Source organism: Somniosus microcephalus, unplaced genomic scaffold (assembly GCF_052327205.1).
Source record: "Somniosus microcephalus isolate GS21.2 unplaced genomic scaffold, FLI_Smic_1.0 unresolved_chr1, whole genome shotgun sequence".
Lineage (NCBI taxonomy): Eukaryota > Metazoa > Chordata > Chondrichthyes > Squaliformes > Somniosidae > Somniosus > Somniosus microcephalus.
In genome coordinates this window covers 144,305,401-144,330,475 of record NW_028225179.1, presented here as the reverse complement: position 1 = coordinate 144,330,475, position 25,075 = coordinate 144,305,401, and the positions used below count along the sequence as shown (strand labels likewise).

The 25,075-nt window shown below is 49.8% G+C and overlaps 1 protein-coding gene across 5 annotated transcripts in view; it reads left to right on the top strand.

Moving 5' to 3' along the window:
* LOC147096179 (serine protease FAM111A-like) overlaps positions 1-24,609 on the top strand; it is a 31,389-nt gene extending 6,780 nt beyond the window's left edge. For 2 of the 5 annotated variants that reach the window (XM_085975051.1, XM_085975052.1), the window contains exons 2-5: positions 4,450-4,510; positions 11,359-11,419; positions 19,138-19,193; positions 19,677-24,609. In XM_085975051.1, coding sequence (XP_085831177.1) covers positions 4,472-4,510; positions 11,359-11,419; positions 19,138-19,193; positions 19,677-21,521 — 2,001 coding nt within the window. In that variant the 5' untranslated portion in view covers positions 4,450-4,471 and the 3' untranslated portion in view covers positions 21,522-24,609. Of the gene's footprint in view, positions 1-4,449; positions 4,511-5,093; positions 5,206-8,640; positions 8,929-11,358; positions 11,420-11,763; positions 11,808-19,137; positions 19,194-19,676 lie in introns of those variants that run through there. The other 3 variants (XM_085975050.1, XM_085975053.1, XM_085975054.1) reach the window with 3 other exon arrangements.
* The last annotated feature ends 466 nt before the right edge of the window (positions 24,610-25,075 follow it).

Genomic DNA, 25,075 nt, shown 5'->3' with positions numbered 1-25,075 from the left:
CCGATCTCGCCCCCCCCGATCTCGCTCCCCCCCCGATCTCGCTCCCCTCCCCGATCTCGCCCCCGCTCCTCCCCCCGATCTCGCCCCCTCCCCGATCTCGCCCCCCCGATCTCGCCCCCCCTCCCCCGATCTCGCCCCCTCCCCCGATCTCGCCCCCCGCTCTCGCCCCCGATCTCGCTCCCCCGATCTCGCCCCCGATCTCGCCCCCCCGATCTCGCCCCGCCCTCCCCCCGATCTCGCCCCCCCCGATCTCGCCCCCTCCCCGATCTCGCCCCCGCTCTCGCCCCCGATCTCGCCTCCCCCCGATCTCGCTCCCCCGATCTCGCCCCCGATCTCGCCCGCTCTCGCCCCCGATCTCGCCCCCCGATCTCGCCCCCCGATCTCGCTCCCCCGATCTCGCTCCCCCCGATCTCGCTCCCCGATCGCCCGATCTCGCCTCCCCCGATCTCGCCCCCCTCCGCTCCCCCCGATCTCGCTCCCCCCGATCTCGCCCCCCTCCGATCTCGCCCCCTCCCCCGATCTCGCCCCCCCGATCCTCCCCCGATCTCGCCTCGCCCCGATCCTCCCCCCGATCTCGCCCCCCGATCTCGCCCCCCTCCCCGATCTCGCCCCCCCGATCTCGCCCCCCCCCGATCTCGCCCCCGCTCGCCCCCGATCTCGCCCCCCCGATCTCGCCCCCCGATCTCGCCCCCCGCTCCCCCCGATCTCGCCCCCCGCTCCCCCCGATCTCGCCCCCCGTCTCCCCCCGATCTCGCCCCCCTCTCGCCCCCGATCTCGCCCCCTCCCCCGATCTCGCCCCCTCCCCGATCTCGCCCCCCGATCTCGCCCCCCGATCTCGCTCCCCCGATCTCGCTCCGATCTCCCCCGATCTCGCCCCCTCCCGATCTCGCCCCCGATCTCGCCCCCGATCTCGCCCCCTCCCCCGATCTCGCCCCTCCCGATCTCGCCCCCTCCCCCGATCTCGCCCGCCTCCCCCGATCTCGCCCCCCCGACCGCCCCCGATCTCGCCCCCCGATCTCGCCCCCCGATCTCGCCCCCCTCCCCGATCTCGCCCCCCTCCCCCGATCTCGCCCCCTCCCCCGATCTCGCCCCCTCCCGATCGCCCCCTCCCCCGATCTCGCCCCCTCCCCCGATCTCGCCCCCCTCCCCGATCTCGCCCCCTCCCGTCTCGCCCCGATCTCGCCCCCCGATCTCGCCCCCGATCTCGCTCCCCGATCTCGCCCCCGATCTCGCCTCCCCCCGATCTCGCTCCCGATCTCGCTCCCCCGATCTCGCCCCCGATCTCGCTCCCCCGATCTCGCCTCCCCCGATCTCGCTCCCCGATCTCGCCCCCCCTCCCCCGATCTCGCCCCCTCCCCCGATCTCGCCCCTCCCCCGATCTCGCCCCCCCGATCTCGCCCCCGATCTCGCCCCCCCCCGATCTCGCCCCCCGATCTCGCCCCCTCCCGATCTCGCCCCCGATCGCCCCGATCTCGCCCCCCCGATCTCGCCCCCCCTCCCCCGATCTCGCCCTCCCGATCTCGCCCCTCCCCCGATCTCGCCCCCCGATCTCCCGATCTCGCCCCCCTCCCCCCGAATCTCGCCCCCTCCCCGATCTCGCCCCTCCCGCTCGCCCCCGATCTCGCCCGCCTCGCCCCCGATCTCGCCCCTCCCCGATCTCGCCCCCGATCTCGCCCCCTCCCCGATCTCGCCCCTCCCGATCTCGCTCCCCCGATCTCGCCCCCTCCCGATCGCCCCTCCCCGATCTCGCCCCCCGATCGCCCCGATCTCGCCCCCCTCCCCCGATCTCGCCCCCTCCCCCGATCTCGCCCCCCGATCTCGCCCCCCGATCTCGCCCCCCGATCTCGCCCCCCCGATCTCGCCCCCGATCTCGCCCCCCTCCCCCGATCTCGCCCCTCCCGATCTCGCCCCCTCCCGATCTCGCCCCCGATCTCGCCTCCCCCCGATCTCGCCCCCCCCCCGATCTCGCCCCCCGATCTCGCCCCCCGATCTCGCCCCCCCCGATCTCGCCCCCGCTCGCCCCCCGATCTCGCCCCCCTCGCCCCCGATCTCGCCCCCCCTCCCCCCGATCTCGCCCCCTCCCGATCTCGCCCCTCCCGATCTCGCCCCTCCCGATCTCGCCCCTCCCGATCTCGCCCCCGATCTCGCCCCGATCTCGCCCCTCCCCGATCTCGCCCCCTCCCCGATCTCGCCCTCCCCGATCTCGCCCCCCTCCCCCGATCTCGCCCCCCTCCCGATCTCGCCCTCCCGATCTCGCCCCCCCTCCCCCCGATCTCGCCCCCTCCCCGATCTCCCCGATCTCGCCCCCTCCCCCGATCTCGCCCCCCTCCCCCGATCTCGCCCCCCCTCCCCCGATCTCGCCCCCCTCCCCGATCTCGCCCCCCGATCTCGCCCCCCCGATCTCGCCCCCCGATCTCGCCCCCCCGATCTCGCCCCCTCCGATCTCGCCCCCCTCCCCGATCTCGCCCCCCCTCCCCCGATCTCGCCCCCTCCCCGATCTCGCCCCCCTCCCCCGATCTCGCCCCTCCCCGATCTCGCCCCCTCCCGATCTCGCCCCCCTCCCCCCGATCTCGCCCCCTCCCGATCTCGCCCCCTCCCGATCTCGCCCCCTCCCCGATCTCGCCCCCTCCCCGATCTCGCTCCCCCGATCTCGCCCCCCTCCCCGATCTCGCCCCCCTCCCCCGATCTCGCCCCCCTCCCCCGATCTCGCCCCCGATCGCCCCCGATCTCGCCCCCCGATCTCGCCCCCGATCTCGCCCCCCCGATCTCGCCCCCCGATCTCGCCCCCCGATCTCGCCCCCTCCCCGATCTCGCCCCCCTCCCCCGATCTCGCCCCCCCCTCCCCCGATCTCGCCCCCCGATCTCGCCCCCCCTCCCCCGATCTCGCCCCCCCTCCCCCCGATCTCGCCCCCCTCCCCCGATCTCGCCCCCTCCCCGATCTCGCCCCCCCTCCCCCGATCTCGCCCCCCCTCCCCCGATCTCGCCCCCCCCTCCCCCCGATCTCGCCCCCCCTCCCCCGATCTCGCCCCCCCCCGATCTCGCCCCCCCTCCCCCCGATCTCGCGCCCCCCCTCCCCCCGATCTCGCGCCCCCCCTCCCCCCGATCTCGCTCGCCCCCCCTCCCCCCGATCTCGCTCGCCCCCCCTCCCCCCGATCTCGCTCGCCCCGATCTCGCCCCCCCCTCCCCCCGATCTCGCCCCCGATCTCGCCCCCCCCCTCCCCCCGATCTCGCTCCCCCCGATCTTGCTCCAATCTCCCCAGCAATTCCCTGCTGACAGTTATGGCTTCCACCACCCTTCCAGATCAGCATAACTCGCTGTGTTTATAAAAAAAAAGTCATCACCCTGGCATTTTTTGCCAATTATCTTAAATCTGTGTCCTCTGTTACACATGCAAACATCAACAAATTAACCAATGTGAAATCTATTCCTTATACTTGTTGAACGTGGATAGTGAGCTTCAGCCTGTTTTATCAAAGGTTTATATTTTGTGGGAGCAAGTGTCTCGTGCATCAACGCTATTGAGACAGTATCACATTATCAGCCCCTTTGTGTTAACTTGCTGTACGATGTGGTGGGAGCCCCACCCTGGGTTTGATTGCTGTGGGAAGCACTTGATGTCACTTAGATGGAACTAATGTATACGAACAATGACCGACAGAAAGGCCCTTTGGCCCATCGAGCCTGTCCCCCACAATTGTGTTACTTTGTGTATATCACAATATATACACATTCTGCCCCACCCAAAACCATGTGATGTCCTGGGAGAGGTGAAAAACCAGATTTAAAAAGAAACCCAGGGAATAATCTGGGGAATTCCTCTCCGACCCATCTAGGCGATTGAAACTAGTCCAGGCGATCACTCTGGTCCTGAATTCCCTTCAGCGTCTACATTTTGTAAGAGGTGATCTCTGCTCCAACCAGAAACGGGTCTCACTTGAAGGAGTTCAGTGAATCGGCATCCACTGCACGCGATGGCAGCCTGTTCCAAAGAACCACCTCCTGACATCTAACCTAGATCTGGCCTTGTACAACTTAAAATTGTGACCCCTGGTCCTGCCTAACCTGTTTAATTGGAACAAACTGTCAACTGGAACACAATCTGTTACCTTCATCATAAACCTCAATCAGATCACCTGTAAGTCTATACTGTACTTCTCCAAGATGTAGAGTACCAACTCTTTTAGTCTGTCTTGACAACTAAGTTGCTTATACTGGAGATTAGTCTAGTGGCCCTCCTCTGCACCACTTCCAAAGCCTCAATATCACAGTCCTGATGATGATGTATTCTTTTAAAGTGGTCCTGATGCCCCACTTCAAGCGGCTTTTGTACAGAGTTGTATTTTTCTGTCGGGGCGTGTAGAGCGGGCCTGATAGTGAGACTGCCTCTTTTAAGGGGGCCCTAATGGTTTGCTATCCTCTCTAATATGGTGTTTCCATTTTTCCTTCAGTGCTGAGAGATAAAACTACAGGATGAGTTCCTCGAGTGACGAAGGCAGCAGAACACCTACGGTACTTCTCTCCTTTTTCTTTATTGACGCATTTCCCGAGTCAGTGGAGCCATGCATCGGACGCAGTTCCTGGCTTTATCGAGTGGCCCTCCGCTGGGCTCTCTTTTCCTGCTGACTCGGACACTTGAGGTTAATCCCTCCTGTGGTTTTTTTTCTGCCTCTTGCTGGTTACTTGCTGCCCCGCCCCACCCCCCCCCCCTCTCCCCAATCCAATGTTTCCAACCCTTGAGTAAACGCTGTACTCCATCAAGCAACCTGGCCACCTCGCCTAGCGGAGGCACCCGACGTATTGTAACCATAAAGGCTGTGAGTCATGACCATAAGAGAAAGTGAAGAACGAGGCATTTGGCCCATCGGAGCCCCCCAGCCCAAACATCCACTTTCCAAACATCACTTTCTGACTTCCCTACTGTCTGACTCTGCTGCCTTATCTGGTCAATGATCCCAATTGGACTTTTGATTAAAGACCTTTTTTTTTTCCCTTTTCTATTTACTTTCACTAGTTTTATTTTATATCCTTGTCCTATCATCCTGACTCATCTTGAAGTACTATTCCAGGTTCACCTTAACACTGTCTTTTTCACCATATCTTAGTCTTTATGCTGAGAATTGTGAAGTCCAGAACAAGGGGGCATAACTTTAAAGTTAGAGCTAGGCTGCTTGGGCAATGTCAGGAAGCACGTCTTTACACCAAAGGTTAGTGGATATCTGGAACTCACCCCCCACCACCCCAAAAAAACATGTTGAGGCTGGGGATCAACCGAAAGCTTCCAAACTGAGATGGATAGGTTTTTGTTGGGTAAGGGTATTAAGAGTTACGGAGCTAAGGTGGGTAAATGGAGTTGAGATACAGATCAGCCATGATCTCATTGAATGGTGGAGACAGGCTCAAGGGGCTGAATGGCCTCCTGTTCCGATCAAGAGGGAGCATTGGAGCAGGGACCATTGCCGATTTTAGGGAATAGATGATGAGCATTTGAAGAGAGGATGCAGTGATATGGCGGTAGTGGGATCAGCACTGGATTGCTCTAGCACAGAGTTTGCAGGGATGTTGTGCCGAATGGTTCCCTTTTGTGCTGTGTATGTTTGTTCGTGGTATACCATTTAATATTTTGCATATACCTATCGAGATGCTACCGTACGCTAGTCTTTAAGACTTATAGAGCGTGGGCTTTTCTAATTTTTTCCATGTACAGGAAACTCTCGATTTACCGGCACCTTAGTGGGAGTGGTACATAGACCTCCAAACAGTAAGGCGGAGGTTGGGGATGGCATTAAAAGGGAAATTAAAGAAGCGTGCAATAAGGGCACAGCAGTCATCATGGGTGACTTTAATCTACATATAGATTGGGCTAACCAAATTGGTAACAATACTGTGGAGGAGGAATTCCTGGAGTGTTTACGGGATGGTTTCCTGGACCAATATGTCGAGGAACCAACCAGAGATCAGGCCATCTTAGACTGGGTATTATGTAATGAGAAAGGATTAATTAGCAATCTTGTTGTATGAGGCCCCTTGGGTCGGAGCGATCATACGATTGAATTCTTCATTAAGATGGAGAATGAAGTAGTTGTCTCAGAAACAAGGGTCCTCAATTTAAATAAAAGAAACTACGATGATCTGAGGAGCGAGTTGGTTAGGATTGATTGGGGAATGGCACTCAAAGGGGTGACGGTGGATAGGCAATGGCAAACATTCAAAGACCGAATGGATGAACTACAGAAGTTGTTCATCCCAGTTTGGCACAAAAATAAAACAAAAAAGGTGACTCAACCGTGGGTAACAAGGGAAATTAGGGATAGCATAAGATCCAAGGAGAGGACATACAAATTGGCCAGAAAAAGCAATAATCCTGAGGATTGGGAGCAGTTCAGGATTCAACAAAGGAGGACAAAGGGATTAATTAAGAAAGGGAAAATAGAATATGAGAGTAAGCTTTCAGGGAACATAAAAACTGACTAAAAGCTTTTATAGATATGCGAAGAGAAAAAGATTGGTGAAGTCAAGCGTAGGTCCCTTGCAGTCAGAATCAGGGGAATTTATAATGGAAACAAAGAAATGGCAGACCAACTAAATACATATTTTGGTTCTGTCTTCACAAAGGAGGACACAAATAACCTCCCAGAAATACCGGGGAACATAGAGTCTGATGAAAGGGTGGAACTGAAAGAAATCAGTATTTGTAGGGAAATGGTGTTAGGAAAATTGATGGGACTGAAGGCTGATAAATCCCCAGGGCCTGATAATCTACATCCCAGGGTACTTGAGGAAGTGGCCCTAGAAATAGTAGATGCATTGCTGGTCATCTTCCAGAACTTGATAGACTCTGGAACAGTACCCATGGATTGGAGGGTAGCTAATGTTACCCCACTATTCAAAAAAGGTGGCAGAGAAAAAGCGGGGAATTATAGACCGGTAAGCCTGACATCGGTAGTGGGGAAAATGCTAGAGTCCATTATAAAAGATGTAATAGCAGAGCACTTGGAAAGCAGTGACAGGATCGGACAAAGTCAACATGGATTTACAAAAGGTAAATCATGCTTGACGAATCTACTGGAATTTTTTGAGGATGTAACTGGTAAAATAGATAAGGGAGAACCAGTGGATGTGGTGTATTTGGACTTTCAGAAGGCTTTCGATAAGGTCCCGCATAAGAGATTAGCGTGCAAAATTAAGGCACATGGGATTGGGGGCAAGGTATTGACTTGGATAGAGAACTGGTTGGCGGACAGAAAGGAAAGAGTTGGAATAAACGGGTCGTTTTCCGAGTGGCAGGCAGTGACTAGTGGGGTACCGCAAGGATCGGTCCTAGGACCCCAGCTATTCACAATATATATTAATGATCTGGACGAGGGAATTGGATGTAATATCTCCAAATTTGCAGACGACACAAAGCTGGGTGGGAGGGTATGCTGCGAGGAGGATGTCATGAAGCTCGTACGATTTGGACAGGTTAGGTGATTGGGCAGAAACATGGCAAAGGCACTATAATGGGGATAAATGTGAGGTTATCCACTTTGGTGGCAAAAACAGGAAGGCACATTATTATTTGAATGGCAATAGATTGGGAGAAGGGGAAGTGCAAAGAGACCTGGGTGTTCTTGTGCACCAGTCGCTGAAGGTAAGCATGCAGGTGCAGCAGGCGGTTAAGAAGGCAAATGGTATGTTGGCCTTCGTAGCAAGAGGGTTCGAGTACAGGAACAAGGATGTCTTGCTACAGTTGTACAGGGCCTTGGTGAGACCGCACCTTGAGTATTGTGTGCAGTTTTGGTCGCCTTATCTGAGGAAGGACGTTCTTGCCATGGAAGGAGTGCAGCGAAGATTCACCAGGCTGATACCTGGGATGGCAGGAATGACGTATGAGGAGAGATTGTGTCGATTGGGCTCATACTCACTGGAGTTTAGAAGATTGAGAGGGGTTCTCATCGAAACCTATAAAATTCTGTCAGGCCTGGACAGACTAGATGCAGGAAGGATGTTCCCGATGGCGGGGGAGTCCAGAACCAGGAGTCATAGTCTAAGGATAAGGGGTAAGCCATTTAGGACAGAGATGAGGAGGAATTTCTTCACCCAGAGAGTGGTGAACCTGTGGAATTCTCTGCCACAGAGGGCGGTGGAGGCCAATTCGTTAAATATATTCAAGAAGGAGTTGGATATATTTCTTAAGGCTAAAGGGATCAAGGGATATGGGGAGAAGGCAGGGACCGGGTACTGAATTTGGATGATCAGCCATGATCTCATTGAATGGCGGAGCAGGCTCGAGGGACCGAATGGCCTACTCCTCCTATCTTCTATGTTTCTATGTAAATAACTGGAAATCTCTGTTAACCGGTAAAATTCAGGAGTAGGTTCAGGTAAATTTCACTTCATATTAGTGGCCGTTCCTGGATCTGTGGCCGTGTATCCGGGGTTCGTGCGCCTGTTGCTGTGCAACAGGGACGCTTGGTCTGTGGCCGGGGTTCCTGCACCTGTTGAGAATGGAAAAAGCCTAGAAGGGGTTAATGGTATTTGCGGCTCCACAACATCACTCGCTCGTGATGCTATGACGATTTGTCTCGGTAAATGATTTACTTCTGTTGATAATGCCAAGATTGTGGCTCATTGTTCTTTAAATTTAGAAGCAAAGTCTTTTCTGGTGACCTTGCAAGAGTAACAATACTCTTTTTTTAAAAAAGTCATTTACCACTTTGTTTGTGAACGGAGGAAGATGTAATGATAGTCAGTAACATAACTGCATTGCTTTGTTCAAATCGCAACTGGATAAAGGGTTCCTCCCCCCTGCTTTTCCCGAAGCTGCTGGTTGATGGGGTGTAGTTTCGCGAGGTTGGCTGTTCTGTTACTTTTGTCTCGGTGGAAACTCCTTTTTATAAATCAAAAATCCTGAGCTCTGAGGGCAGCGTCACCTGATGGAAGTGCAGGTCAGTGATAACTTATTGGAGGAAGGATATACTTGCCTTCGAGGTGGTGCAACAAAGGTTCACCTAGATTGATTCCTGGGATGAGGAGAGATTGAGTAGATTGGGCCGATACTCTCTCAAGTTTAGAAGAATGAGAGGTGATCTCATTGAAACATACAAGATTCTGAGGGAGGGTTGACAGGGTAGATGCTGAGAGGTTGTTTCCCCTGGCTGGGAAGTCTAGAACTAGGGGGCATAGTCTCAGGATAAGGAGTCGGCCATTTAGGGCTGAGATGAGGAATTTCTTCACTCAGAGGCTTGTGAATCTTTGGAATTCTCCACCCCAGAGGGCTGTCGATGCTGAGTCATTGAGTACATTCAAGGCTGAGATCGATAGATTTTTGGAATCGAGGGATATGGAGATCGGGCGGGAAAGTGGAGTTGAGGTCGAAGATCAGCCATGATATTGAATGGCGTAGCAGGCTCAAAGGGCTGTATGGCCCACTCCTCCTATTTCTTATGCTCTTGTAATGGCTACAGCAGTGTAGCGCTGATTCTCCCATTTGTGCTCTTGTAGAATGAGGCTCCCTCTTGGGGGGGGTAGACTCGGTGATCCTGCACTCCCGTTTGGGAGCTTAAACAGTGCATGTCTGAAGGCTATTCACCAATGGGATGTTCAACTCGCACTTGTCCAGCAGGAATTGTTATCTAATGCCCAAATAGCAATCTGTTGCTGAAGCTCAGCACTGAGGCCAATTGTAATCCGGCTGTGAACCATGCCTACTGGAGGTCGAACCTGATCCCTGCCCCACACTCATGGATCAGTTCCACACTTGGTGCATTTCCCAACTGAGCAGTCAGAAGGAGCATGTTGACCTTTTTAAAGATAAACGCAGCATTGAAAAACTGGAATAGTGCCACGCAAACTACTCCCAGAAACCAGCGTGACTTGTTTCAGCTAAAATTTCAGACCTGATTGTTCCCGTCTCTCTCGGCATTTGGAGCTGCTTTAAAACTTAAGGTCGTTACAGTTGATAGCCCATTGAGTTTAATTGTATTTTAATTGGCACTGCATTGGTGCTCGCATTACAAAATGAGTCAGTTGGAGCTCGCATGAGATTACTGGTACAGACAGATTATACAGTTACACGTGAGTTTACTGGTACAGACAGATCATATCTGAGGATGTTCTTGCCATGGAGGGAGTGCAGCAAAGATTCACCAGACTGATACCTGGGATGGCAGGAATGACGTATGAGGAGAGATTGGGTCGATTGGGCTTATACTCGCTGGAGTTTAGAAGAATGAGAGGGGATCACATTGAAACTTATAAAATTCTAACAGGACTGGACAGACTAGATGCAGGAAGGATGTTCCCGATGGCTGGGGAGTCCAGAACCAGGGGTCACAGTCTAAGGATAAGGGGTAAGCCATTTAGGACAGAGATGAGGAGGAATTTCTTCACCCAGAGAATGGTGAACCTGTGGAATTCTCTACCACAGAAGACAGTAGAGGCCAGTTCATTAAATATATTCAGGAAGGAGTTGGGTATATTTCTTAAGGCTAAAGGGATCAAGGGATATGGGGAGAAGGCAGGGACAGGGTACTGAGTTTGGGTGATCAGCCATGATCTCATTGAATGGTGGAGCAGGCTCGAGGGGCCGAATGGCCTACTCCTGCTCCTATCTTCTATGTTTCTATTGGCAGTTGCTTCATGTTAAATGGGCTGCCATCACGTGCTCTCGAGACACTGTAGAATGACCCCCTTGGGTGAGGTACTGGAGGATCTGCTGTCTCTCGGAGCTGTACTCCCAAGAGTCTGGCCTTGCAGGAGAAAGCTTGGGGCAGGATAGCAAGGGTGGAACCTTGGCTCTAAATCTTACTGGTTGAATCTAATGTGACCTTCAAAACCTTTTGTCCTGAATTATATTACATTTTAAATCATTTTTTGTAAAATATTTACAGACTTACATAAGAACATAAGAAATAGGAGCAGGAGTAGGCCAATCGGCCCCTCGAGCCTGCTCCACCATTCAATAAGATCATGGCTGATCTGATCCTAACCGCCAATCCACTATCACAGAACCATCTCCTGATTCTAACAGAATTAGACACATGAAATAGGAGCAGGATCAGGCTACACGGCCCCTGGGCCCGCTCCGCTACCCACAGGGCCATGACCGATCCGAACCTAGACTCCTGTCCAAATTCCTGCCCGCTCCCCGTAACCCTTAATTCCCTTTACTTCTAGGAAACTGTCTATTTCTGTTTTAAATTTATGTAATGGTCGTGTACTGAGATATGTCGGTGAACAAAAGTCCCAGTAACCTCCTGGGGTGTTCCAAGACCTGATCTGTTGTGGCAAAGTTTATAGCCCAGACCAGATTATTGGACCAGACACACTGGAGGATTCCTGTTGAGTAACGCACAATGAATCCTTGTTTTACACAGCCGCAAGATGCGAGTGGCCCCAGGAAAGATGGGAGATCTCTGCAAAGGAACATAAAGCAAGGTATGAGATGAACTTTGAGACAGAATAGCTTGTGGGGTGGGGGAGGAATCAGAACTATGGGTTACAGATGCTTGCAAGTCTGTTGCCTGACCCAGATTAAAGATTGGTGCATGGTAAAGGGTGAACAATTTCAATGTTAAAGGAGCAGAGTTAGTTAAGTAAAAATTTACCTTTCAGACTTGCATTTTCTAGCATAAAGCACAATTTATCAAATAAAATACACATTCTTTTAAAATTCCCTAGCTTATATTTTTATTAATAGCCATGCTCCTTCCACAATGGCATTAATGAGCTTTGTTTCCATTTTTGGAAATGAGATTTGTTTTTCTTTTTTTTTCTTTTAGATTTCTGGCTATCCCATATTCTTGGAGCTGTTGCCTTCTGCCAGGTGGGCAGAACAGGCCGTGCAATCTTGGCTTGAGTTCTGTTTTGCTGCTAATTCATTGAATAACTTAATTACTCTATATTAAAAGAAAAAAAACTTGTGCCTAAGCTCTCCTTATGGTTCAGGGGCTAAATGTACAGCCTGTGAGTCACTGGAGCATCTGCGAGGCTGAGATCTACATAGATAGCATGTTTAATGAGGTGGTCACACTGCAGGTAAAGGGTGCACAGAAAGGGAATGGGTGACCGCCAGACAGAGTGAAAGAACTAGGAAGGTAGTGCAGGAGTCCCCTGGGTCCATCTCCCTCTCCAACAGATTTTCTGTTGGATACTGCTGGGGGAGATGGTTTCTCAGGGGAATGCAGCAAGAGCCAAGTCCGTGGCACTACGAGTGGCTCAGCTGCACAGGAGGGGAGGAGAGGAAAGAGTGGGAGAGCAATAGTGATAGGGGATTCTATCGTAAGGGGAACAGACATGTTTCTGTGGCTGCAGGCGTGACTCCAGGATGGTATGTTGCCTCCCTGGTGCCAGGGTCAAGGATGTTACTGAGCGGCTGCAGGACATTCTGAAGGGGGAGGGTGACAGCCAGAGGTCATGGTCCATATCGGTACCAAAGAGGGACGATGTCCTGCAAGCAGAATATAGGGAGCTAGGAAATAAATTGAAAAGCAGGACCTCAAATGTAGTAATCTCAGGATTACTCCCAGTGCTACGTGCTAGTGAGAGCAGAAATTGGAGAATAGACCAGATGAATGCGTGGCTGGAGAGATGGTGTGGGAGGGAGGGATTTAAATTCCTGAGGCATTGGGACTGAAATAAAGGTTCTAAATTGGGGGCAGGCTGATTTTAATATGATAAGGCAGGATCTGGCCAAAGTGGACTGGGATCAGCTACTTGTAGGAAAATCCACATCAGAGCAATGGGAGTCTTTCAGAAAGGAAGTAGAGAGCGTACAATGCCAACATGTTCCTGTAAAGGTCAAGGGTGGGACCAACAAGCTCAGGGAACCCTGGATGTCGAGGGATATACAAGAATGGATTAGGGAAAAAAAGGGAGGCTTTTGGCAGATACAAAGGACTAAAAACAGTGGAAGCCCTAGAGGAGTATAGAAAGTGCAGGGGGGTACTTTTTAATATAAAAAAAAAAAAAAAAGAAATTAGGAGAGCAAAGATGGGGCATGAAAAAATACTGGCAGGCAAAATAAAGGAAATCCCATGGTGTTTTATAAGTATATTAAGGGCAAGAGGATAACCAGGGAAAGAGTAGGGCCCATTAGGGACCAAAGTGGCAATCTGTGTGTAGAGCCGGAAGATGTAGGTGAGGTTTTAAATGAATATTTTGCATCTGTGTTCACTATGGAGAAGGACGATGTAGACACAGAAATCGGACAGGGGCATTGTGATATACTTGAACAAATTAGTATTGAGGGGGAGGAGGTCCTAGCGGTTTTAGTGGGCTTAAAAGTGGATAAATCCCCAGGCCCTGACTGGATGTATCCCAGGCTGCTGTGTGAGGCACGGGAGGAGATTGCAGGGGCTCTGACACAAATTTTCAGAACCTCTGGCCACAGGGGAGGTGCCAGAGGACTGGAGGACAGCTAACGTAGTACCATTATTCAAGAAGGGTAGTGGGGATAAACCAGGGAATTACAGGCCAGTGAGCCTAACAACAGTGGTAGGGAAATTATTGGAAAAAATTCTGAGGGACAGAATTAGTCTCCACTTGGAGAGGCAAGGATAGTCAGCATGGCTTTGTCAGGGGGAGATCATGTCTAACCAATTTGATTGAATTTTTCGAGGGGGTGACGAGGTGTGTGGATGAGGGTAGAGCAGTTGATGTAGTCTACATGGACTTCAGTAAGGCTTTTGACAGTCCCACATGGGAGACTGATCAAGAAGGTAAGAGCCCATGGCATGCCAGGCAATTTGGCACATTGCATCCAAAATTGGCTTAGTGGCAGGAGGCAGAGGGTGATGGTCGAAGGTTGTTTTTGTGACTGGAAGCCTGTGTCCAGTAGTGTACCGCAGGGATCGGTGCTGGGTCCTTTGCTGTTTGTAGTGTACATTAATGATTTAGATATGAATGTAGGAGGTATGATCAGTAAGTTCGCAGATGACACGAAAATTGGTGGAGTGGTAAATAGCGAGGAGGGAAGCCTCAGGCTACAGGACGAAATAGACGGGTTGGTCAGATGGGCAGAACAGTGGCAGATGGAATTTAACCCTGAAAAGTGTGAGGTGATGCATTTTGGGAGGACTAACAAGGCAAGGGAATACACAATGAGTGGTAGGACCCTAGGAAGGACAGAGGATCAGAGGGACTTTGGTGTGCATGTACATAGATCCCTGAAGGCAGCAGGACAAGTAGATAAGGTGGTTAAAAAGGCATATGGGATACTTGCCTTCATTAGCTGAGGCATAGAATATAAGAGCAGGGAGGTTATGATGGAGCTGTACAAAACGCTAGTTAGGCCACAGCTGGAATACTGTGTGCAGTTCTGGTCGCTACACTATAGGAGGGATGTGATTGCATTGGAAAGGGTGCAGAGGAGATTTACCAGGATGTTACCTGGGCTGGAGCGTTTCAGCTATGAAGAGAGACTTGACGGGCTGGGGTTGTTTTCCTTAGAGCAGAGAAGGCTGAGGCGGGACCTGATGGAGGTGTACAAAATTATGAGGGGCATAGATAGGGTAGATAGAAAGGAACTTTTCCCCTTAGTAGAGGGGCCAATAACCAGGGGGCATAGTTTCAAGGTAAGGGGCAGGAGGTTTAGAGGGGATTTGAGGAAAAACTTTCACCCAGAGGGTGGTTGGAATCTGGAACTCACTGCCTGAAAGGGTGGTAGAGGCAGGAACCCTCAACATTCAAGAAGCATTTAGATGAGCACTTGAAAAGCCATAGCATACAAGACTACGGACCAAGTGCTGGAAAATGGGCTTAGAATAGACGGGACTTCATGGCCGGCGCAGACACGATGGGCCGAAGGGCCTCTTTGTGTGCTGTATAACTCTCTGACTCTCTGATTCTGGGAAAGGTGGGTCCTGTACAAGCTGGACGGGTTACACCTCGGCAGAACCGGGACCAATATCCTCGCAGGGGGGGTTTGCTAGTGCTGTTTGTCAGGAGGCTGGGAACCCAAGTGTGGGCCCAGAACAGAGAAACAAAGCTGGAAGTGCAAGTTAGAAAAGTAGTCAGCAAAACTAGTAGGGAGCAGAAACAAAGGCCAACAGTAAAGAGGGTCAAAGTGCAGAAAACTATTAAACAGGCAAAGTTGAAGGCACTTTATCTAAATGCACGTAGCATTTGCAACAAGGTGGATAAATTAATGGCAATAATAGAATTAAATGGGTATGATGTAATTGCTATTACAGAGACATGGTTGCAGGGTAACCAAAGCTGGGAACTGAATGTTCCAGGGTACTCGACATTTTAGGAAGGACAGGAAAAAAAGGGAAAGGTGGTGGCGTAGCGCTGTTAATAAGGGGTGAGATTGATACGGTAGAGATAAAAGATCTTGGCTTGGCAGATCGTGATGTAGAACTGGAATCAGTTTGGGTGGAGCTAAGAAACAGCAAAAGGTGGAAAACATTGGTGGGAGTTATGTATAGGCCACCAAACAGTAGTGGCAATGTAGGGCACAGTATCAATCAAGAAATTAGAAGTGCATGTAACAAGGGCAATATGGTAATCATGGTGGACTTTAATCTACATATTGACTGGGCAAATCAAATTACCACTAATGGTGTGGAGGACGAATTCTTGGAATGCATGCGAGATGGTTTCCTGGATCAGTGTGGAGGAACCAACCAGGGAACAGGCTATTCTGGATCTGGTACTGTGTAATGAGAAAGGGCTAATCAATAATCTTGTGGTAAAGGGGCCTTTAGGGACAAGTGACCATAATATGATTGAATTTTACATTAAGTTTGAGTGATGTCGTCCAATCTGAGACGAAGGTCTTCAATCTAAACAGAGGAAACTGCAAGGGTATGAGGGACAAGTTGGCCATGGTAGATTGGGAGACTACACTAAAAGGTGGACATACAATGGCTAACATTCAAGGAAATAATGCATAGTTTACAACAAACATATATTCCTCTAGGGCATAAAAACCCAAAAGGAAAAGTGATCCAACCATGGCTTAAAAAAAGACATTAAAACTAGTATTAAGTCAAAGGAGGAAGCTTATAAAGTTGCCAGAAAAAGCGGTCAGCCTGAGGATTGGGATCTTCTTAGGAATCAGCAAAGGGGGATCAAGAAATTGATAAAGGGATAATGGAGCACAAACTAGCGAAATATAAAAACGGATTGTAAAAGCTTCTATAGGTATGTGAAAAGGAAAAGACTAGTGAAGGTAAATGTCGGTCCTTTACAGTCAGACGGGAGAATTTATAATGGGGAATGAGGAAATGGCAGAGAAAATAAATAAATACTTTTGTTTCTGTCTTAAAGGCGGAAGACACAAAAAACCTCCCAGAAATACGAGAAAACCAAGGGTGTGGCGAGAATGAGGAACTTAAAGAAATTATTAGTGAAAAAACAGTACTAGCAAAATTAATGGGACTAAGTCGATAAATCCCAAGGACCGGATGACCTACATCCTAGGGTTTTGAAAGAGGTGGCCATTGGAATAGTGGATGCATTGGTTGTCATCTTCCAAAATTCTATAGATTCTGGAATGGGTCCTGCAGATTGGAGGAGAGCAAATGTAATCCTGCTATTAAGAAAGGAGGGAGAGAGAAAATGGGGAACTACAGACCTGCTAGTCTCACATCAGTAGTTGGGAAAATGCTGGAATCTATTCTAACTGGGCACTTAGAAACTAATAGTAAGATTGGGCAGAGTCGACCTGGATTTATGAAAGGGAAGTCCTGTTTGACAAACCTATTGGAGTTCTTTGAGGATGTAACTAGTGGAGTAGACAAAGGGGAACCAGTAGATGTGGTGTATCTGGATTTTCAGAAGGCCTTCGGATAAGGTCCCACACAAGAGGTTGGCGAACAAAATTAGGGCACATGGAATTGGGGGTAATATACTAGCATGGATTGAGAATTGGTTAACAGACAGAAAACAAAGAGTAGGGATAAACGGGTCTTTTTCAGGATGGCAGGCTGTGACTAGTGGGGTACCGCAAGGATTGGTGCTTGGGCCCCAGCTATTCACAATCTATATCAATGATTTGGATGAAGGGACTAAATGTAACACTTCCAAATTTGCTGCTGATAAAAAGCTAGGTGGCAGTGTCAGAGGTGAAGAGGCTTCAAGAGGATCTCAACAGGCTCAGTGAGTGGGCGAGAACATGGCAGATGGAATATAATGTGGATAAATGTGAAGTTATCCACTTTGGTAGAAAAAACAAAGTTGGGGTATTTCCTAAATGGTGAAAGATTAGGGAATGCAGATGCTCAAAGGGACCTGGGTGTCCTTGTACATGAGTCACTGAAAGTGAATGTGCAGGTGCAGCAAGCCATTAGGAAGGCAAATGGTATACTGGCCTTCATTACAAGAGGATTTGAGTACAGGAGTAAAGAAGTCTTACTCCAATTATATAGGGCCTTGGTGAGACCACACCTGGAGTACTGTATACAATTTTGGTCTCCTTACCTAAGGAAGGATATACTTGCCATAGAGGGAGTGCAACGAAGGTTCACGAGATTGATTCCTGGGATGGTGGGACTGTCGTATGAGAAGAGATTGAGTAAACTAGGCCTGTATTCTCTTGAATTCAGAAGAATGAGAGGGGATCTCATTGAAGCATACAAAATTATTACAGGGCTTGATGGGGTGGATGCTAGGAGAATGTTTCCCTTGGCTGGGGAGACTAGAACCAGGGGTCACAGCCTCAGAATAAAGGGTAGGCCATTCAGGACTGAGATGAGAAGACATTTTTTCACACAGGGAATTCTCTACCCCAGAGGGCTGTGGAGGCTCAGTCATTGGGTATATTCAAAACAGAAGTTGATAGATTTCTGATTTAGTAAGGGCATCAAGGGATATGGCGATAGGACTGGTGAATGGAGTTGAGGCAGAAGATCAGCCATGATCTCATTGAATGGCGGTGCAGTCTCGAAGGGCTGAATGGCCTACTCCTGCTCCTATTTCTCATTAAGCCAGATAAGGAATGGGAGGTGGAGGAGGTTCCAGATTTAATTACTGGTTTGTGCTGAGTTTGATTATTGCCCAGCTGAATCCTAGTGTGGAGGGGGAAAAATCCCACCACATTCTCTGCTTCTGATCCCCATCGCCCTTGCTGGAAAAGTGCACATGTGAAATGATGGGTGAGGACGGGGTCAAGTTTTGGCTGGGTCGCACTATAGTTGAATAACTTGCTCGCACACAGTTGACGACTAGGCTTGCATGTCTAGACCGGGACTTGGGTGAGCTACCAGAGATCTGCCAGTCTATGTGGAATTGGACCCCAGGATGAGTCGGCAGCTGAGGAGCTGAGAAAACTAGATGTGGGAAGGAGATGGTGTACACCTCTCCTGTGACCATACAGTGCCTTTCAGGTCCTCTAGACGTCTCAAAGCGCTTGACAGCCGATTAAGTACTTTTAGATTCTCATCCGAAAGTTGGCACCTCTGACAGTACAAGGTCCCTCGGCACTTAAGTGTCAGCCTAGATTTTGTGTTCTGGTCTCTGGATTGGGAATTGAACCCACAACCTCTGACCTCTGAGGTGAGTGTGCTACCACTGGCGCCACATCTATAAATATATACAAACTTGACGCTGTTATTTCTTTCAAATTTGCACAAAGGTGTGACTTATACAATGGATTTTGTAACAGTTGCATTTTCTGCTACCAGGTGCCACTCCCGGTAGGGCACTATGATTGGTTTCAGTGCTCCGAGGTTAACGTGGGGAAAACGGTCCAGGAATCCCACTCCTGAACATTAGCCAGTGACCCCTGCTGGAAGTGCATGTGTGGACAGCGAGTAGGAATGGGATTGGACTGGGCTGTTGACTGGTCGGTCAGTGCCCACTTTAAGACTCCTGCGCATGATGACCATGTAGGTGAGGTTTCGGAGGGCAGTCGGCACTTGTGGAACTGTGAATTCTAATTGATGCCAACAGCCTAGTGCCGGGTCAATGTCTTCAGGAGCAGGGAGAGAATTGGCAAGAAAAAAAAATGCTGCAATTAGCAGGCCAGTCATCTTGAGAGAAATGTCAGACAAACATTTTAGCTTGAAACTCTGTCAGAACTGATAAAAGGGTGTTAACTGGGAATGTCTCCCACAGACCAGTTGTGTATTTCCAACCTTTTCTGTTTGATTTCCAGCATTTGCAGTTTTTCTTTTTGTATAAAATAACTTGCATTTATTTTTTTCTTCCAGCACCTGATTGCCTAATTCGATTTACTGGTGCCGAGGAACATTACCAGGACTGTCAGGTACAACTCAGTGGGTGATGGCTGTAGAATATGTAAATCTAGCTGTGCTGGTTGAGGCTTGCGAACACCTACCCATTGCCCTCAACAGTGGCGGGCATGAGGAAAATGGGGCGGGAGTGGGGTGGTGGTGGCTTTCCTGATCGCTCAGTTCGTCAGTACACTGCCCGTTCTGAACAGGAAAGTCGTAAGTTTGGTCACTGATCCGTGCCCGAGCTCGCTAACCTTGGGAGTACAGATGTTGCTATTGGCCTCTGACCCTGGGCAAGAGGAGGACAGATCAGCTGGGATTCTTGGCCCAGTGGAAAGCAAGTATATTTGCACGCTGATAAAACACAATGGTGTTGGGTTGCAATGGCTCACAAACCCCGCCATGCCAGGCATGTAACGTCTAGGCTCATATTAAGAATGGTGGCTTGGCATGTTCAGGAGAGAGAAGGAAAAAGGGCAGAATACATAAATATTGATAAATTCCTGTCTCTCCAGATCAAAAATGCTCGAAGCAAAAAGATGGGCGACTGTAACCCATGGGAAGAAAGAAAGCTGCAATCGAGCAGGTATACCGAAGAGTCTGGCCCAAAGAATGGGAAAGTTCTCAAGAACGAACAATTTGACAAATACACAAACAAGAAGTGCGGAATACAAAACTTCCAGAAGAAGGAGTTCACTTTCAGTGTGTGTGGAGATCCCGATAATATCCAGTACGCCTTTACTGGCGATCCAAACGACACCTTGCTCTTCGCGTTGAATTCATCCTGTGACTTCGAAGAGAAGGTGAGAAACGACAACACGATCCTCGCCTACGGGGAGGGCCCGCTGAAAGGGTTGGTGAACTTTGACATCCTCTGCCGCTATCTTCCGCAACACTCCCATTTCCGCTTGCTGTTCCTGCGGACCCAGAGCCGCGGCGACTGTGGTGGCGAGCGGCCGGCGCCCCCCGCGTACCCGTGCAACAAGCGCCACGTCCTCTTTTACGTTGAGCCGAGCGGCAGGACGGCGGGTAACACCGCCCAGCGGATCGTCCTGGCTGACCGGATCGCCCAGGGGCAGACCAAGCTGTGCATCCTTGGCTTCGAGGGAGAGACCATTCGGGAGGCTCTGGTCAACGACGGCCGCTTCGACTCCAAGATCGAGGATGACACTCACAAGCTGCTGGAGAAGTTGGACCCGCCGAAGAAGATCCAGTTCAACCACACGGTGGACGGGCTGCATGGCAGGAGCTTTCAAATAGAGATGAGCGGCTCCAAGAAGAAGATGGCCAGTGACGACGGCAGGAGCCCCAAGCTGAAAGCTAGTAAATCCATGGAGTCGGCGGCGCAGATGTCCAAGAAGGACTCCGATGGGAAAGTGTACGAGGGTGGCCGCAACCTGTTGCCAAAGTGGCACATGGAGGCCCGTCGCGCCACCGTGTTGAAATTCAAGCAGTCGGTTTCCAGGAACGCCGAGCTGGCAAACATCTCTGAAAGGCAGTATCTGAACCGGCTCCACCAAGAAGCCCAGTCGCCCGTGCCGGCCAGGGCTTTCCGCTGCATCGCCGAGCGTCTCTCCAGCGTGGGCTACATCGCCTGGAAGTCTTCGGCCGCCCAGGGCAGCGGCACCTGCTTCCTCCTGAAGGACAGGTACGTGGTCACCTGCTACCACGTGGTGGAAATGATGACGGAGGGCGCCGCCTTCGAAAGCTGGCCCGCTTTGATCCGCGACTGCGCCGAAGTCTCCTTCGGCTACGAGGAGGACGGCCAGAGAGGGCAGCCGTTGAAGCTGTCGGCCTGGCTGGAGATTTACGATCAAGCACTCGATTATGCTGTCCTGGAACTGGAGAGCTCCCCCGGAGCGCTGGGACTGATGGAGTTCTGTGCCGCCGCACCGGAAAGCGGTGCCCTTTACATCACCGGCCACCCAGAAGGAGACAAAAAGAAAATCTGTCCTTGCTCGGTCATGGCTGGTGATCAGCAGGCAGCTGGTTACGCACTGCAACATCTGGAGAGTTTAAGATGCGGAATAACCAGAGAAGATGCTGAAAATTATACGCATGATATGGTCTTGATTGCAAGTCAAGCTTTCAATAGACACAAATTCTCCAATGTGATCACGTACAAAACAGACTTCCACTATGGTGCCTCGGGATCCCCGATATTTAACTCTGAGGGATCCCTTGTTGCCTTGCACTGTGGCGGTGAGACTTACAAGAAAAATAAAGACCCTGAGAAGTTCTACATTGAACTTGGAAGACCCATTATGCTTATTCTCCGCAATATAACTTCCAAGAGTGACGGTGCCACAACTGAAAAATCAAAGCAAATCATTATCTCGGTGCAAAATTCTTTAAAGTGAAACGTACGCAGCCAGAGAACAGATCATAGAGGAGATACTAAAACGCAGGAAAGAAGTGGGAAGGGCTGTACACTGGATAAGAAAGCTATGCCAAGTGTATGGAAACGGTACAATTGAGTTTTGTTTTGAAGGGTCCCGCCTGAAGCACCAACCCGTCTTTTTCAGGGTGTAGATCCTGTAGCTTATTAGAATGCAGTGATTTGGCCAACCGCCACTAGCTTGCATGTATTTTAAAGGGGCACTGTTGTCTGGCAATGGAGAAATATACCGAGACTTGGACAGTGATGTGACCATGTACATTTACCCGAAGCTAAAGACTCAAAGAATTGCAGAGTTCCGTGTTTGGGGAAATGTACGAGGTGATTTTTGTAAGGCTTGGCTCTGGGTGTGGAGCCTTGCTATTCTGAAGCATAGGTTGGAGATTGGGGGTGGAAATGTTGAACAAGGATTTTTGGAAAAAGCGGTTTCTGGCTATTTTAACTGTGTCTTATTTACATGAAATCAGTGCGAATCAATCTCTGCAAATCTATCTTTTTGTTTCTGTAACAACTCCCCCGCGCCCACCCCCCCCCCCCCCCACCTCGCTCCTCAGCCAAGTGGCCATTTTGTGAGTGCCTTGGCAGCGATTGTTGTCAGCAGGTTCTTTTGAGGGTTGAGGTGATCACAGCCCAGCCCCATCTTGTTCCTGTGCACTTTCCAACACTGGATAGCAATCGGGAACCAGGATCCTGGTTGGTTTGTTCCCTCCCCATCTCTGGTGCAAGGGCCAATTTTAACCCCGTGCTTTTGCCCCATCTCGGCTCGGGCTGTGGGGTTGAAGCTGTGTAACCCTTTCTGGTGTTTAGCTGCGTCAACTCCAGGAGAGCGCTCTCTGACCGTTGCGCCCAACTCGTTTTATATATAAAAGTCACTTCTGGTTAAATGGTATTTGACCAATCCTGGAGTGAGAGACTGTGTGTGGTAGGTGAGTGAATACTGCATTTTCAGATTTTTGAGTCGGAGATTGCTTGGCATATGCCTTTGCATCTAATTTCAAAACTGTAAACTGACCTCTTTGCTGGTAATTTATAAAATATTTTCATTTGGTTGTCCAGTTCAAACAGTTTTGTATTAGAAACTCCAATGTGACAACAATGCCCTTTTAAGAATTTTCTTTTTTTTAAACTACTTGAAGGGACTTTAAAGTAGAACTAGCTCAGCACCCATTCTAATGCAGTAGTATAAGCTTTCTGTTCGGACCACCCCTTCGCAAATATTTACGCATTCCCGAGGTCCCACCCCCGTCCTAACTCCAAAAGACAGTGTTAACTGTTGCAAGGAAATCGGTGCTACTGTGGCAGATTAGTATACGCAGCTACAGAAACTCTTTCCTAGTAACTCCGCGAACATAGAAATCAGACGACTAGGTCGACAACTTTGCTTGCAGATCACCTAATGTCCCTTTGTGGATCTCAAAGATCCCAGGTTGCAAATCTATGTTCTAATGTAGCTCTGAAAATGGTTATTTAGGGCTAGTTTTCTTTTGCACGCCATTACCTTGATGAGTATATTTGTACTGTATTTGCTGCAGTGCTAAGTTTTCAATGAGACTTGTACATAAAAAAGGAAGATTTAAATATAAAAAGGTGCCAAATGCTATTGGTAACGTAACTGTATCACTGCCCACTTTATTTTGCTTTCCTTTTGTGTATTAGTGTAGAGTAATGTCCTGCAAATCTGTTTAATGGGGTGGCGGTCCATCTTTCATTCTATATTTTACTTGTAGATGCACAAGGAAAATACTCCCTTTATTTGTTATATGGAAAATGTTAGTAACATTTATTCTATGATTTATCAAAGGGTTATAGAAGAAACGACCTACACCAATTTTTTTTAATTTGAACTCCATTAAAGCCGCTGTTTCATGCCCCTACATGTGCTCTGCAATTACTGGGTTTGCTTTTTCCTCCCCTAGTTTATATATTGGTACTAAAGCAACTGACCTGGTTTTTTTTTTTTTAAAAAGAGACTCCAGCTTACTCCCAACGCGCCCATTGTCACGTCAGCCAGGACTGAGTGTTGGCGAGCTCAATGCCCACGAGGGGTGTCGCAGCCCGATCCTAGTGTCAGGCACCCACACACATTCACCTGTCAACGGCGATCAATGGAAAGCAATTCGGAGTGGGAAACCGCTCATTTTTTCTCCAACTCCGCGACAGGTGATGTGGTAAATTGCAGCACCTCCACTGCAGGTCTGGGCTGAGATCCACTAAATGAGCACACTCGAGCAGTCAAACTCTGGGCCTTGCTGATTTTTCTGGCAGCGTACCCCATCGATCGATCGGTATATTTATCAATAACCTTGCATTTTTTGAAGTGCTGCTGTCTGTAACAAACCAGATCACCAAATGCTGCTGCTTTTCCCCAAGTCAAAAAATGTTGTTGAATACACTTGCAAAATATTAGGCATTGTAGGGGGGGCTGGCTTATTTACTAAAACTGTGCTGGTCACCTCTCCCTAGTGCCTTGTGAGAGCTAACAGGCTATCTGACAGTGATGGGTGTCACGGCCGAGTCCCATCCTGGCTTCCACGCAAGTGTGTTTCCAGCGGGGGGCGCCGCTTTATATTGACCAGAAGCGCTCAATCTGGTTGATTTCATTTTTTTTCCCCTTCCCTAACCGAGGCGCTGTGACCAATTGTAGCACTCCTACCACGGATGTGGTAACTTGACACAGGCTGGACATGGAACCTGGTCTGTGTGGATCAGAGAATAAAGTCTTTATTTCTGAGCCAGATGGCTAACAAAGTTTCCATGGAGGAAAAAAAAGTATTCAGATAAATATTGAAGATTATATAAATTTGAAATGGCAAAAGTTCCATATTTTCTTTATGTAAAACAGGAAAAATAACAAAACTTTTTTAAACATCTGGTTAATAGCTTGAATGGTGCATGTTACATTTTGTTAAATTGGGATTTCTTTTATAGTGTTAGCATTAAATTTGTTACATGGATCCATGGGTATTCTGTAACTATGCTCTCTATCATATATAAATATATATACACACACACACGTTGGTCACAATAAAAACATTTCCTGGTTAAATTTACTTCTTGGTTATTGTCTTTTTTTATACGATGTGGTACGGTAAAGAACTTGCATTTATATAGCACCTTTCACAAAGTCCTGAAGTGCTTTGGAGCCCATGATACACTTCTTGAAGTACGGTCACTGTTACGAATTAGGAGCAGGAGTAGGAGTAGGCCACTCGGCGCTGGGATCACGGCTGATCCGATTACTCCACATTCCCGCCTACCCCCGATAACCTTTCACCCCCTTGCTTACCAAGAATCTAACTACCTCTGCCTTAAAAATATTCAAAGACTGCTTCCACCGCCCTCTGAGGAAGAGAGTTCCAAAGACTCACGACCCTCAGAGAAAATTTCTCCTCATCTCTGTCTTAAATGGACGACCCCTTATTTTTAAACAGTGACCCCTAGTTCTAGATTCTTCCACAAGAGGAAATATCCTCTCTGCATCCACCCTGTCCAGACCCCTCAGGATCATATGTTTCA